The sequence below is a fragment of the Musca vetustissima genome, unplaced genomic scaffold, assembly GCF_032173495.1.
Source record: "Musca vetustissima isolate MV318-11 ecotype Yass unplaced genomic scaffold, APGP_CSIRO_Mvet_v1 utg13625, whole genome shotgun sequence".
Taxonomy (NCBI): domain Eukaryota; kingdom Metazoa; phylum Arthropoda; class Insecta; order Diptera; family Muscidae; genus Musca; species Musca vetustissima.
In genome coordinates, this window is record NW_026879600.1 from 101,503 (window position 1) to 117,905 (window position 16,403).

The following is a 16,403-nucleotide window of genomic DNA, read 5'->3' on the forward strand; positions in this document are numbered from 1 at the left end:
ACTTTTACAGGATTACAGCTCGTTCTTTGCCAAGAATGCCCTGAGTCACCATTACCCCAGCTATAAAGTTCCACCAGGTACCCAACATGTAACCTATTAAGCTGCTAATTTGTAGCTGTAGATGACGGAACCCTCCCAAAGCAACATCAAGAACAACAACATCAAAAACAGGCTAAATGATTACACAATTCTATAGATAGTTAAATTGTTATAACGAAATGTAAAATACTAACCCAACAACAATATGATAAATTAAAAAAAAAACAACATAATAAGAAATTAGTATATAAGCACAATGTATATGCTGGCACTCTAAATGTTATTGTAAAATTATATGATTTCCTCTCAGGTTTGTTTGTTTTTTTAAGGATATGAAAATCTGTATCCTCCCAAGAAAAAAATGGAAATTTTTATTTTTCTACAATATTTATACTGTTATCTCATATACAAAATAAAAAAAAAAAAACAAAAAATATATATAAATATAGAGTTAAGTGTTCCTCAACAATTTCGATGTTAAAAATGAAACTATAAAGCGGACCCTATGTCCCATAGACGATAACAAAAAACCAACTTTGTTAAATTCACAAAACGCATGTAAATGTTCCTCAGCAAAAGTTTTGTAGAATGAGCAATAAAAGGAATTTGTTTTAAATATAAGCCCTCAATTGTTAAACTACTTCCAAATGTAGTTTCAAGTTATAAAAGCAATAATTAACGAAATAAATATCTTAACTAACAATTAATTTATTAACGAACTTTTCAACGTTTTCAGCCGTGTAAGGTGTCCGAAACCAAACAAAAAAAAAAAGAAAAAAAAAAACAACGATTTTAATCAGACCAAATATGAACTTTTGTTCATATTGCCAATGATTTAAGCGATCATTCGACTCGGATCATATTAAGTCACAAGAATATCCTTGATTTTATATGCAATTCAGACAAAAGTATCCCAAAGCACGGTTATATTTGAATTTTGTTTTAATTAATATTATTTTCATTTTATTATTAACTTTTAAACGTAACGTCCTTACGGGACAGAGAGCGAGAGGAACAACAAAAACATATTTTTTGATTCAACACAGTCTACCTTATTAATTTTTGTTATTTTTTTATATAATACAATAGTAAAATACTTAAATAATTTGTAAAAAAATAAATAAAACTACTGAAATAATTGTTGTTCTAATGATTAATTATTAACCCACCCACCTTTTTGAAGAATTACATATTTTTATTCTCTGCTTTCTTTTTGTTATTAATTGTATCTAACTTTTTATGATTGTAAAACAGTTTTGTAAAAATAGCAAACCAAAAAAAATAAATAAATTAAAAAAAACACCGTTAACACGGTATAAATTCTATGTGTTTTATTTAAATCCGATCTTTCTATGACAGTACATTCCAAATTTCTGCAACTCTTCTCCTGCTATCGATTTTCTCCGATGATTTTCACTCTGCACTCTCGAATTACTTCTCCAACTGCATCGGTGTAAATACGACTCAATTCTGCTTGACAATAATGTTCAAGAGGCTCTCATTTAAACATCTGGACCTCTCTCTGTAGATCATATAGATCCTCCCTTCCATCTTAATACTCTAACCATGCCTGCATACTAACTGGAACTTATGGGCCCATTCCAACTAGTATTTTTTCAAGGCCCACTATAGGCGTGGATTTCTAAAAGAATATTTTTTCAAGGCCCACTATAGGCGTGGATTTCTAAAAGAATATTTTTTCAAGGCCCACTATAGGCGTGGATTTCTAAAAGAATATTTTTTCAAGGCCCACTATAGGCGTGGATTTCTAAAAGAATATTTTTTCAAGGCCCACTATAGGGAGCTTTTTATGCTCCTCTATAGGCGTGGATTTTTTAAGAATATTTTTCAAGGCCCACTATAGGGAGCTTTTTATGCTCCTCTATAGGCGTGGATTTTTTAAGAATATTTTTCAAGGCACACTATAGGTAGATGTTTTAAGTGGATTTGTATAAGCCACACTATAGACGTGGAGTTTTTAAATATGTATTTATATTATATTCAAGAACCACTAAATGGCGTGGATTTCTTAAAAAAATATATTTTTTAAGGATACCCGAAAATTTTAGATTTTCTAAAAATATTTTTCCAGGTCCACTATAAACCGTGATTTATTGAAGAATATTTTTTAATACGAACTTTAGGCGTGGATTTTTTTAAAGCTCAATTAAGGTGTGTATTTTTTTTAAAGCCCAATTAAGGCGTGTATTTTTTTAAAGCCCAATTAAGGGGTGAATTTTTTTAAAGCCCAATTAAGGCGTGTATTTTTTTAAAGCCCAATTAAGGCGTCTATTTTTTTAAAGTCCAATTAAGGGGTTAATTTTTTTAAAGCCCAATTAAGGCGTGGATTTTTTTAAAGCCCAAATAAGGCGTGGATTTTTTTAAAGCCCAATTAAGGCGTGGATTTTTTTAAAGCCCAATTAAGGCGTGGATTTTTTTAAAGCCCAATTAAGGCGTGGATTTGTTCAAGATCCACAAGATCTATGATAAATCATATTTTTGGGTTTAAAAATTTATTTATTTCACCACGAGTTTGAACTAAAGAAAAATAAAACAATTTGTATATTGATTTTTGGATGCTTCCTTTAATAATTAACATATAGTTTTTATGCAAATCTCGTATTCATTTCACAGTTCCATATTTATTTGTTCGTTAGTTCTAAACAAGTTAAAAATAATAAACACAGGAATATGCAATAAAAGTGAAATTACAACATTACAACATATTGGCAAATTATTGTTATTCTCACTTTCTGTCTGTTTGTTTTCTTTCTTCCTTTTACTTTAATTTTAAATAAAATCAGTCAATAATATAAGAGGTGCTTTTTTGTTTTACACATTTCCAATTTCAAAATATAAATTATTTATTTAATCTCTTGTATTTTTAACTTTTTTTTTTTTTTGTTCCAGCTTGGTGTTACATGTGGCTCGGAAGCATAACGATTTGAGAAATATTATTAGTTAAATATTGTACAAAGAAATCGAAAATAAAAATATGTATATAAACAATTTCAGTTTAAAACGATTTTGTGTAAAATTATATAAAATTATTTTCAATGTGGCACTTAAGATATGAAATAATTTGAACATTACGCGCAAATGAGTTCGATTGGGGACTGGTCGATCGGTTTGCTGCGGTGGTTGGTTGATTGGTTGTATACATGAATTTCACAAAAGTAAATGCAAAAAATAAAACAATCGATTGGTTTAAATTATTTTTGTTTTATGGGGTTTGCTGAATGAACATTTCATTTTCATTGCAATGTTGTTGGTTCTGGCGAACTAATGATGATATCCGTATGTGACAATATGCATTTATATATTTATGAATTTCGTTATATGTTATGTTATGTCTGCTTGTTATTATGTATTATGTTTTGTTTTAACGATATTAATACAATTAAAACCATGTTTGCTAAATATATTTGCATTAATTTGGGTTAATGTTCATAAAATGTTATGATGTTGCTTAGCTTATAGCTTTAATTTTTTATTATTATTATACATTTACATAAATATCATAAATTTGGTTTTAATGTCCCAAAGACACGGTTTGATCCACATCCATTTTCCGGGAATCTGCTGCCGTTGATTTGTTTTGGTTACTTGATAATTGATCTGCGGATTGAGCATTTGCTACATCCCCTGTTGGGGATGATTTTGTTGCATCTCCTCCATTGTCGCCATCATCGTCATCATCTTCGTCGTCCTCTTCCTCGATTAGTTTACGTGCTAATTTTACGGCTTCAAATTCTTTGTAATGCTCTTTGCGACGTCGTTCAAATTCCAGGCGACGTGCTAAAAACAGAAATGAAAAAAGTATGTTAAGTTCAAGGTTAACATTTATTTATTGGTTAATTCTAAACAAGTTAAAAATAAACTCAGAAATATGCAATCAAAGTGAAATTATAATCTTAGAAGTTTTTCACAATGTATGTGCAAAATTTCAAAGCTCTATTATAAAAATTGCGAATCTATCGAGATTTATACAGACGAACATCGTATTTTATTCTTATCAAGTAGGCGTTGCAAAAAGAATATTAAAATTTTATGTTCACTCCACCTTCCATAAAAACCATCAGTCGATGTTGGCGACCCTCAGATCTATGTTTATACTAAACATATTCTGGAATATATATTATCGAAGTGGGGCACGAAGTGGGGCAAATAAAAACATTATTTTAACAAAAAAAATAAATTTTCAAAATGTTTTGTTATGGATTTGGCCGACAAAAGTATGTAGATAAAGATATTGATGTGATTGCAATATTTCTCTTGAAAAAATGAACAGGTTTACGAATGATAACTGTCCAGTTATGATTAAAATTACAAAAATTAATTAAGTTAATGAGTTCCAATTTTTATACCCTTCACCACACTGTGCAGTGTTGCCAATTTAGCACTTTTAGTGCTAGATTTAGCACTTTTTAAACTCGTTTAGCACCAACAAGATTGATCTAGCACCTAGCACTTTTTTTAGCATTTTTAATTTGTTCCAAGATTTTTTCAAAAATTTTAGTATCATTCCAAAAAAATTGCAGTTTCTCGATTTCACATTGAAGTTTCCGTATGTTTCACATGGTTGATTTGATTTTCCAATGTTTTTTCTAGTGAGCGGAGCAGTATAGTCGCACAGGGCTATCCATATGATACATTACGTAACTACCACAAGCAGAGATGGCCTGTCAGAAACAGTGACGTAAATGACATACATTTCCGACGTATAATACATACGTCAGAAACGTCGGAAACCTACCCAAATCCATTAGGTTTTTGACAAAATAGCCATTTCCATTAATCAATCTGGATATTACGCATGCTTAACCCAAATTAATATAAAATTTCAAAATTTTCTTCTCAAAAAAATTTAGTAATTTTTACCAGTTCTAGCAAGGTATAGTGAGATATATGTAAAAATAATATGTATTCTTGAAAATAACTGTATATGCTGATAATATTGAAATCAATGACGTTTACTACATTTATTACATTTTATACAGGTATATGACGTTTTCGACGTTTACACCTTTTTGACAGTCGAAAACCAAAAAATTCGTCACACGGACCATCCCTGACCACAAGTCTTAAATTTTCTGCGAAACTAATTTCCGTGTCGGTGAAATATCCACCTCCTGGTGTTGTAATAATTATCAGAGTATAACAAGTAAACAACGTTGTGAACGCCGAACTTTTTAACTATATAATAAATTACAGCCAGCTCGATTGGAAAATATGTCCAAAATTCCCAAAATACCGAATATTGGGGGTACCGTTATATGGGGGCTAGAGCAATACTTAGACTGATAACAATAACAAACATCCAATGGGTACTATGAATGTCTGACAGATCATTATCGTTGATTAGATTTCCCGTATTTATTGGTGTTCGGGATATAAAAGTGCATTTAGAAAAAAAATCTTTTTTTGTTTTATTTTATACTGTAAATATCATCCGTTCAAACCGATAGATGTCGCACTTCAACAAAACCGGAACTTTTGTAGCTATAATCTACTGCGGTAATGGTAATACAAAATGCTATTACAATATATAGACCCCTATAAATATTTACGTAAAGCTCCACACCTTCTAGAATCTGCTCTTCTAGAATAAATGTGAAGAGCATGTAATGTAAATTTTGTATTTTTTCAAACAAAAGTCTGGGTCAATTTGACTTGCTCAATATGCTTATTCATTAGCATTTTCCCCATGTACAATTTTGTGACCTCTAGAGAGACCAGAAACAAATATGAAATGCGTTGGTTGACTTCAACAGCCAAACACAATAAGTGTCTTCACTGGCCAGAACCGGATATGAAGAATATCGTGACAATTGTTTCACAGCTATGACCTTTACAAATATTAATGGTCATACGGATAGTCACATACATCTATATCAACTCAGCTATCCGGGATATAACGATCCGTATACCAAAATGTAAGTCCAGGACCAATATTTCGTTACAAACTATTGAAGCACAAACACTTACAATACCCTCACAACATAGCTATTAATTTAAATTTTAAGAAATATAGATCTCATTATAAACAATTATCAATTTTTTTAAATTCATTTTTAGCACTTTTCTAAAATTTTTAGCACTTTTTAGCATATTTTTCAATAAAATCTAGCATTTTTTCTCAATCAAGTTTTGGCAACACTGACACTGTGGTACAGGGTATTATGTCTTTGTGCATATGTTTGTAACAGGCAAAAGGAAACGAGATAGACACATGGTTCCTTTTGAGAATATGCATAGAATCACTTTCTAAGTCGATTTATGCATGTCCGTCCGTCCGTCCGTCCGTCTGTCTGTCCATGTATTTTTGTGAGCAAAGTACAGGTCGCATTTATGATCCGAATTGGATGAAATTTGGCACAGCTCATTTTTTTGGCCCAAGGACGAACCCTATTGAAATTGGGAAAAATCGGTTCAGATTTAGATATAGCTCCCATATATATATATTTAACGGATTTAATGTAAACGGTCCCTATATATCTTTCGATTTGCACGAAATTTGGTACAGCCTAATCATTTAGGTCTAGAATGATGTCTGCCAAGTTTCGTGAAAATCGGTCAAGATTTAGATATAGCTCCCATATATAGTTTCGTCCGATTTCATGTAAATGGTGCACCAAAGTCCCTATATATCTTTCGATTTGCACGAAATTTGGCATAACGTATTGAATTAAGCCTAGAGTGATGTCTGCCAAGTTTCGAGAATATCGGTCCAGATTATATATAGCTCCCATATATAGTTTCGCCCGATTTCATGTAAATGGTGCACCAAAGTCCCTATATATCCTTCGATTTGCACGAAATTTGGCATAACGTACTGAATTGAGCCTAGAGTGATGTCTGCCAAGTTTCGAGAAAATCGGTCCTAATTTAGATATAGCTCCCATATATAGTTTCCTTCGATTTTATGTAAATGGTCCACCAAAATCCCTATGTATCTTTCGATTTGCACGAAATTCGGCATAACGTACTGACTTGAGCCTAGAATGATGTCTGCCAAGTTTCGAGAAAATCGGTCCAGATTTAGATATAGCTCCCATATATAATAGTTTCGTCCGATTTCATGTAAATGGTGCCCCAAAGCCCCTATATATCTTTCGATTTGCACGAAATTTGGCATAACGTACTGAATTGAGCCTAGAATGATGTCTACCGAGTTTCGAGAAAATCGGTCCAGATTTAGATATAGCTCCCATATATAGTTTCGTCCGATTTCATGTAAATGGTGCCCCAAAGTCCCTATATATCTTTCGATTTGCACGAAATTTGGCATAACGTACTGAATTGAGCCTAGAATGATGTCTACCAAGTTTCGAGAAAATCGGTCCAGATTTAGATATAGCTCCCATATATAGTTTCGTCCTATTTCATGTAAATGGTGCACAAAAGTTGCTATATATCTTTCGATTTGCACGAAATTTGGCTTAATGTACTGAATTGAGTCTAGAATGATGTCTGCCAAGTTTCGTGAAAATAGGTCCAGATTTAGATATAACTCCCTTTTATTATAGATTGATTTTAAGTAATTGACGTACTAAGGAACGAATAGGAACAAAACGTTCTGAAATTAACATAACCTAACCTGTGACAAATTTGTTTGAAATCGCTTAATATTTGGATAGAGCTTCCATATATATTTTCGCCCGATTTCAAGTAAATTGGGCATCAAACTCCTCATGTTAGTTAGATTGACATCAAATTTTGCACAACGTACAAAATTAAGCATAGAATTACGTAGTTTCGTTTTCTAGAAGTACAGACATAGCCCAACGGATGACCTATTTATATTTGTTTGAAGTCGATTGACATACTTTTTGGATAGATCTAGGTAGATTAACATTTAGATAAATATCACATATTTTTTTTCATCCAATTTTATGTTAATAGTCCTGTTTAATATACCCATAGTGGTGAAGGGTATCATATAGTCGGCCCCGTCCGACTTTACTACTTTCCTTACTGGTATTTTATAATATCGGCCCATCCAAACGTTTTTATTATACCCTTCACCACACTGTGGTACAGGGTATTATGACTTTGTGCATATGTTTGTAACAGGCAAAAGGATTTAGATATCGCTCCAATATATAGTTTCGTCCGATTTCATGTAAATGGTGCCCCAAAGTCCCTATATATCTTTTGATTTGCACGAAATTCGGTATAACGTGCTGAATTAAGCCTAGAGTGATGTATGCCAAGTTTGAAGAAAATCGGTCCAGATTTAGATATAGCTCTCATATATAGTTTCGTCCGATTTCATGTAAATGGTGCCCCAAAGTCCCTATATATCTTTCGATTTGCACGAAATTTGGTACAGCCTAATCATTTAGGTCTAGAATGATGTCTGCCAAGTTTCGTGAAAATCGGCCCAGATTTAGATATAGCTCCCATATATAGTTTCGTCCGATTTCATGTAAATGGTGCCCCAAAGTCCCTATATATCTTTAGATTTGCACGAAATTTGGTACAGACGAATGATGTCTGCCAAGTTTCGTGAAAATCGGTCCAGATTTAGATATAGCTCCCATATATAGTTTCGTCCGATTTCATGTAAATGGTGCCCAAAGTCCCTATATATCTTTTGATTTGCACGAAATTTGGCATAACGTACTGAATTAAGCCTAGAGTGATGTCTGCCAAGATTGGAGAAAATCGGTCCAGATTTAGATATAGCTCCCATTATAGTTTCGTCCGATTTGATGTAAATGGTCCACCAAAGTCGCTAAATATCTTTCGATTTGCACGAATTTTGGCATAACGTACTGAATTGAGTCTAGAATGATGTCTGCCAAGTTTCGTGAAAATAGGTCAAGATTTAGATATAGCTCCCATATATAGTTTCGTCCGATTTCATGTAAATGGTGCACCAAAGTCCCTATATATCCTTCGATTTGCACGAAATTTGGCATAACGTACTTAATTGAGCCTAGAATGATGTCTGCCAAGTTTCGTGAAAATCGGTCCAGATTTAGATATAGCTCCCTTTTATTATAGATTGATTTTAAGTAATTGACGTACTAAGGAACCAATAGGAACAAAACGTTCTGAAATTAGTATAACCTAACCTGTGACAAGTTTGTTTGAAATCGTTTAATATTTGGATAGAGCTTCCATATATATTTTCGACCGATTTGAAGTAAATTGGACATCAAACTCCTCAAGTTAGTCAGATTGACATCAAATTTTGTACTACGTACAAAATTGAGCATTGAATTACGTAGTTGCGTTTTCTAGAAGTACAGACATAGCCCAACGGATGACCTATTTATATTTGTTTGAAGTCGATTTTCATTCTTTATGGATAGATCTTGGTAGATTCACAATTAGATAAATAATACATATTTTATTTCATCCAATTTCATGTTAATAGTCCTGTTTAATATACCCATAGTGGTGAAGGGTATCATATAGTCGGCCCCGTCCGACTTTACTACTTTCCTTACTGGTTTTAAATGGACAAACATATTTTTGTATATGGACAAACATACTCAGACAAACATACTTATTTTGAGGTAGGCAAATTGATGACATTTCTAGTAGTCTTGATTACTTCAATAATTTCAAGAGCACTTTGAAACTGAAATTCATGTTAGTTTGAGGTATATTAGCTTTCGAGACCGAGGTAGTGAAACTAAAATTAGTCTATAGCATACATATTCAAATACAATCGAAAGAAGCAATAATTCTCATATTATTACCATCAGAAAGATACACTAAGTGATATCTTGAAAATCGATCTTTATGAAACTGAATAAAATGTATTTTTTTTTTGTATTTTTTTGAAAAAAGTAATCTTTTATTTAAAAAAAGTACTTTTTTGGTACCTTTTCACATTCTTATTTTCCATCCCTGATATACACTGGTGGCCAAAACTAAAGCAACTAAAATAGCAAACTGAATAAATGTAACTTTTTAATAGAAGCTAATTTATTCATTTTTAAAACCAGTAAGGAAAGTAGAAAAGTCGGACGGGGCTGACTATATGATACCCTTCACCACTATGTGTATATTAAACAGATACATCCTACCAGATGAGCCATTAAAATGACCTTTACCTAAATGTGAACTGACTGAATCCATAAACATGTCATTGTCATTCGTTTGTCACAATGGGACAAAATTACGATAAAATCGATTTATTAACACGAACTCGATCGGAAATATATATGGTCTATATCTGAACTTCTACAAAATTTAATTACGTCCTTCTATGCTCAATTGTATAGTTTGTTCTAAATTTCATGTCAATATTAAAAACATGAGGGGAGTTTGCTGCATCATTTACTTAAAATCGGATGAAAATAGTTTTCAAGCTATATTTAAACCTGAACCGATTTTCAAGAAATGTTAAACACATCTTTCTAGACTCAATTCAGTGCGCTATGCCAAATTTCGTGCAAATCGAAAGATATATAGGAACTTTGGTGCACCATTTACATTAAATCGGACGAAAATAGAATGGAAGCTATATTTAAATCTGAACCGATTTTCAAGAAATGTTACACACATCATTCTAGACTCAATTCTGTACGCTATGCCAAATTTCGTGCAAATCGAAAGATATATAGGTACTTTGGTGCACCATTTAGATAAAATCGGACGAAAATAGAGTGGAAGCTATATTTAAATCTGAACCGATTTTTAATAAATGTTACACACATCATTCTAGACTCAATTCTGTATGCTATGCCAAATTTCGTGCAAATCGAATGATATATAGGTACTTTGGTGCACCATTTTCATAAAATCGGACAAAACTATATATGGTAGTTATATCTAAATCTGAACAGATTTTCGCGAAACTCAACACAAATCATTATGCACTTAATGCAGTACGCTGTGCCAAATTTTGTGCAAATCAAAAGATATACAGGGACTTTGGTACACCATTTACCTAAAATCGGACAAGAATATATAAGGGAGCTATATCTAAATCTGAACCGATTTTCACGAAACTTAGCACACATCATTCTACACACAATTCAGTACCCTATGCAAATTTCGTGCAAATCGAACGATATATAGGGGCATTGGTGCACCATTTACATTAAATCGGACGAAAATAGAATGGAAGCTATATTTAAATCTGAACCGATTTTTAAGAAATGTTACACACATCATTCTAGACTCTATTCTGTATGATATGCCAAATTTCGTGCAAATCGAAAGATATATAGGTACTTTGGTGCACCATTTTCATAAAATCGGACAAAACTATATATGGTAGTTATATCTAAATCTGAACAGAGTTTCGCGAAACTCAACACAAATCATTATGCACTTAATGCAGTACGCTGTGCCAAATTTTGTACAAATCAAAAGATATACAGGGACTTTGGTACACCATTTAATTAAAATCGGACAAGAATATATAAGGAAGCTATATCTAAATCTGAACCGATTTTCACGAAACTTAGCACACATCATTCTACACACAATTCAGTACCCTATGCAAATTTCGTGCAAATCGAAAGATATATAGGGGCATTGGTGCACCATTTACATTAAATCGGACGAAAATAGAATGGAAGCTATATTTAAATCTGAACCGATTTTTAAGAAATGTTACACACATCATTCTAGACTCTATTCTGTATGATATGCCAAATTTCGTGCAAATCGAAAGATATATAGGTACTTTGGTGCACCATTTTCATAAAATCGGACAAAACTATATATGGTAGTTATATCTAAATCTGAACAGAGTTTCGCGAAACTCAACACAAATCATTATGCACTTAATGCAGTACACTGTGCCAAATTTTGTGCAAATCAAAAGATATACAGGGACTTTGGTACACCATTTAATTAAAATCGGACAAGAATATATAAGGAAGCTATATCTAAATCTGAACCGATTTTCCCCAATTTCAATAGGGTTCATCCTTGGGCCAAACAGTTCATTACCAAATTTCATCCAAAGTATATAAATGTACTTTGTTTACAATTTAACGCCAACAGTCGGACGGACATGCATAAATGGACTCAGAAAGTGATTTTATGCGTATTCTCAAAGGGATCCATGTGTCTATCTCGTTTTCTTTTGCTTGTTACAAACATATGCACCAAGACATAATACCCTGTACCACTGTGTGGTGAAGATTATAAAAAATGAGAAGGAGAATATGTTTTACACACATGGTCCTCATTCTGCAGATTGCAGACATGTAAAATAACCTGCAATGGCCGCAAAGTTATAAAGTTTTTTTTTTTTTTGTAAAATTTCAAGTTACCAGCAAAAAATCATCACGACATAACTCAAAAACTTGACCTATGATGAATTTGCTCTTCTGATTGATTTTGTTCAATAGTGTGATAAGACTTAAACGCCGAAATAACGATGGTCATGTTTTGTGTTCTCGTGACGTCAAAATGATATAACAATTGTTCCTCTAAACATACCTTTTTCTTCTGGCGTCTCTTCAAATTCTTCATCTGATAGTTCATCTTCATCATCAAAGGAAGGCGTTTGAGTATTGGCAGCAATGCGTAATCTAAAAATTGAATAACAAAAAACAATATTCAAATAACAACAACATCAATAATCACACAAATCATACTTTTCAGCTAATAATTCTGCATCCAATTGATCACGTTCCGGATCGGGTTCACTGTAGGTGTATGGTGTTTTTGGCTCATCGATTTTCATATGACCATAATCTTTGTCAGCTGGATGAAATGTTTGCAGCACGTTGAGTTCATCGAATTTAGCACTTTTACGGCTACTATGTAAGAAATACAAACAAACAATAGTTGCAGAAGATTTATGTAAACAAAATCAAAATAGACAATGACGTGTAAAAATAAAAATGATATATATATATATATAGAATATATCATTATTTGATTAGCTGCCATTCAAAATTATCACATATTATTGCTAATTTGTTATCTGTACTACATTTTGATGGCCATTAAAGATAAGGGAAAATAGTTACAGACATTATTTTGAAATTATCATGATGGAATGAAAAAGAGGAAATTATATTTTGGTACTTAATACAATTTGCTTTGAAAACTACTATATTCATTAAAATTACATTCACAAAAATATACGGAACTCACCTTGCACCTGTACGATCAAAACTGCTTGATGTCTTTAAAATACCTTTTTTGGGTCGTTTATTACTACCGCTTGGACCACTGCTGCCAACTGATTCCGCGGCATTACTTCCATTCGAAACACTCTGCATTATTGTCCAACTACAGATACCACTTCCACTCTACACTTTCAAATGTAATACCAGTTTGAAATCTCCACAATAATTCGGATGATTGAGCACAGTGTTTATATTGTCCGTAATTGACAAATGATAGGTATTGCACACTACTGCGAGCTATAAATGAACAAATGAACAAAAAACTAATATTAGATTAAAAAAAGTTGAGTGCAGTAGTTATGATAAAATTTACTACAAATTAAATTCCTATGAAAAATTACATAATAACGCAGAATGTGCTAAAGATTATTTTCTTTTAATATTTTTATCATTGAATTTGAAACATTATTTATTCGTTTTCGTTATTTGGGGTTAAATTAAGGCAATTAAAAAACTCCAAGCTCCATTACTTTGGTAGTTTTTGTGGGATGTTAATTCTCTCAGTTCATATCTGATCCTCGACATACTTCAATACAGACACCTTTACCAAGATCCACTGCATGGGCATCGCAAATGGACATGATTTTTATACCCTTCACCACAATGTGGTACAAGGTATTATGTCTTTGTGCATATTTTTATACCCTTCACCACACTGTGGTGCAGGGTATTATGTCTTTGTGCATATGTTTGTAACAGGCAAAAGGAAACGAGATAGACACATGGTTCCTTTTGAGAATATGCATAGAATCACTTTCTGAGTCGATTTATGCATGTCCGTCCGTCCGTCTGTCCGTCCGTCTGTAGATGTTAAATTGTAAACAAAGTACAGGTCGCATTTATAATCCGATTTGAATAAAATTTGGCACAAGTCACTTATTTAGCCCAAGGACGAACCCTATTGAAATTGGGAAAAATCGGTTCAGATTTAGATATAGCTCCCATATATATTTTCGTCCGATTTAAGGTAAATGGGTCACCAAAGTCCCTCTATATCTTTCGATTTGCATGAAATTTAGTACAGAGTACTGAATTAGGTCCAGAATGATGTGTGCCAAGTTTCAAGAAAATCGGTTCAGATTTAGATATAGCTCCCATATATAGTTTCGTCCGATTTAAGGTAGCTCCCATATATATTTTCATCCGATTTAATATAATTGGATTACCAAAGTCCCTATATATCTTTCGATTTGCACGAAATTCGGCATAGTGTATTGAAATAGATCTATCTGAAAATCGGTTTATTTTTTATATAGCTCCCATATATATTTTCCTCCGATTTGATGCATATGGTGCACCAAAGTCAATGTATATCTTTCGATTTGCACGAAATTTGGCATAGCGTAATGAATTAAGTCTATAATGATGTGTGTTAAGTTTTGTGAAAATCGGGTGTTCGTTTGATATTTGCTTAAAATTGATTTTCATAATTTTGTCCCATTTTAATAAGCAATCCTATATCTGACCAAATGAAAAATAAAGAATGGGTTACAGAATGACATATTAATGGTACTTCAGAAATGCGACGTCTGTTAGGATTCATCTCTGCTGAATATACCCAAAGTGGCATATAGTCGGCCCCGTCCGACTTTTCCTTACTGGTTATAACAGGCAAAAGGAATCGAGATATACGGGAGGTATAGACTCATGGTTCCTTTTGAGAATATGCATAAAATCACTTTCTGAGTCGATTTATACATGCCCGTCCGTCTGTTGATGTTATTGTAAACAAAGTACAGATCGAATTTACAATCCAATTTGGATGAAATTTGCTAAAGCTCATTTATTTGACCTAAGGACGAACACTATTGAAATTGGTGAAAATCGATTCAGATTTGGATATAGCTCTCATATACAGTGGCTCCATCGAATAATCGGACAAGTGGTTGTCAGATATAATAATGCTATACATTTCAAAAAAATTGTCTAAATGTGTAGTTTTTTCGCTTTTATTTCCACATTACTTACTTAGATTTCTGAACATTACAAAAAACAACAACTTTTCGAGTGATAACAGTAAATTTCGTCAGAAAAATAAAATTAACTCAATTTATTGTGTTCAACGCAAAATCGGACAAAGCAAAGTGTCAATGTTAAAAAATGAAAAAATCGAGAAATTAATATTTAGTTGCATATCCTTTGTTGTCCAGAACGGCCTGTAAACGCTTCGGTATTAATTTGACCAAATTCTGGCATACCTCCGGCTCTATGGAGTTCCACGATTCCAGTAAAGCCACCTTAAGCTGTACTAAGGAGTTAAATTTTTTTCCATACACTCTCCTAGCTAATTCTTCCCAAAGATGCTCAATTACGTTAAGGTCTGGGCTCTGTGCTGGTGTTTGTATAAGTTTTGGGCAGTTATGGATCAACCAAAAATTTGCAACACCTGATGTGTGCTTGGGATCGTTGTCTTTATAAAAGGCAAAGTTGTTCGCGATACCCAATTTGTCTGCACTTTGCTTTACATTTTGTTTTAAAATGTTGAGGTAGACAAAATCGTCCATTTTACCATCAATAAAATGCAAATTACCTACTCCCGCACTCGACATGCAGCCCCAAACCATAACAGAATCTCCTCCGTGCTTAACAGTGGCTTTTGTATTCTTATGATTAAATTCAATATTTGGTTTACGCCACACATACATCTTTCCCTCTGACCCGTGCAAGTTAAATATGCTTTCGTCAGTAAACAGAACCTTAATATAATGAAAACTATCAATAGAAATGTATTTTAAGATGATCTATCATCAAATTACCTGCTTCCAAAAATATTCTGGTTTTAGTAAATACTCCTTTTGTCCGATTATGCGATGGAGCCACTGTATATTTTCGTCCGATTTAATGTAAATGATGCACCAAAGCTCCTATATATCGTTCGACTTTCACGAATTTTGGCATAGCGTACTGAAGTTTCATGAAAATCTGTTAAGATTTACATATACCATACCTCCTACTGGGGTGGCGTAGGGGATGAACCCCAGGCTTATCTTGGTCCCTCTTTCATCTCAATTGTTGACACTGACCTCCCCGCGGTGCCACCTGGGGAGCTATTTTCATCACCCGATGAAATAGTAAGCTAATATGTGCCGCGAGTTCACCCATAAGAACTATAAAAAAAATGGGTTGAGGCGACGGGTTAGTTGCCCACTCTCGGAAAACCCCTCCTACTATGAAAAAGCAAAGAAAATGAAAACCAAACCCCCCTAATGTTGACGGCCCCCGCAAACGTATAAAGGACCACAATCT

The 16,403-nt window shown here is 33.1% G+C and overlaps 1 protein-coding gene across 1 annotated transcript; it reads right to left on the bottom strand.

The window, feature by feature from the left end:
• Positions 1–3,571: 3,571 nt before the first annotated feature.
• Positions 3,572–13,283, bottom strand: LOC133324598 (protein phosphatase inhibitor 2). The gene is made up of 4 exons (XM_061533434.1): positions 13,123–13,283; positions 12,618–12,782; positions 12,460–12,551; positions 3,572–3,837 (listed from the first exon to the last, which is right to left on the bottom strand). The coding sequence occupies exons 1-4, from the start codon at positions 13,248–13,250 to the stop codon at positions 3,572–3,574; spliced, it is 651 nt and encodes a 216-aa protein (XP_061389418.1). The 5' UTR covers positions 13,251–13,283.
• Between the last annotated feature and the right edge of the window lie 3,120 nt (positions 13,284–16,403).

Excerpts from the sequence above, each read along its gene's own strand:
- LOC133324598 (XM_061533434.1), bottom strand. The coding sequence starts at position 13,250 with ATGCAGAGTGTTTCGAATGGAAGTAATGCCGCGGAATCAGTTGGCAGC. Across the intron at positions 12,783-13,122 it reads TTTGATCGTACAGGTGCAAG|TAGCCGTAAAAGTGCTAAAT; the intron begins GTGAGTTCCGTA and ends TTTCTTACATAG. Across the intron at positions 12,552-12,617 it reads GCAGAATTATTAGCTGAAAA|ATTACGCATTGCTGCCAATA; the intron begins GTATGATTTGTG and ends TTCAATTTTTAG.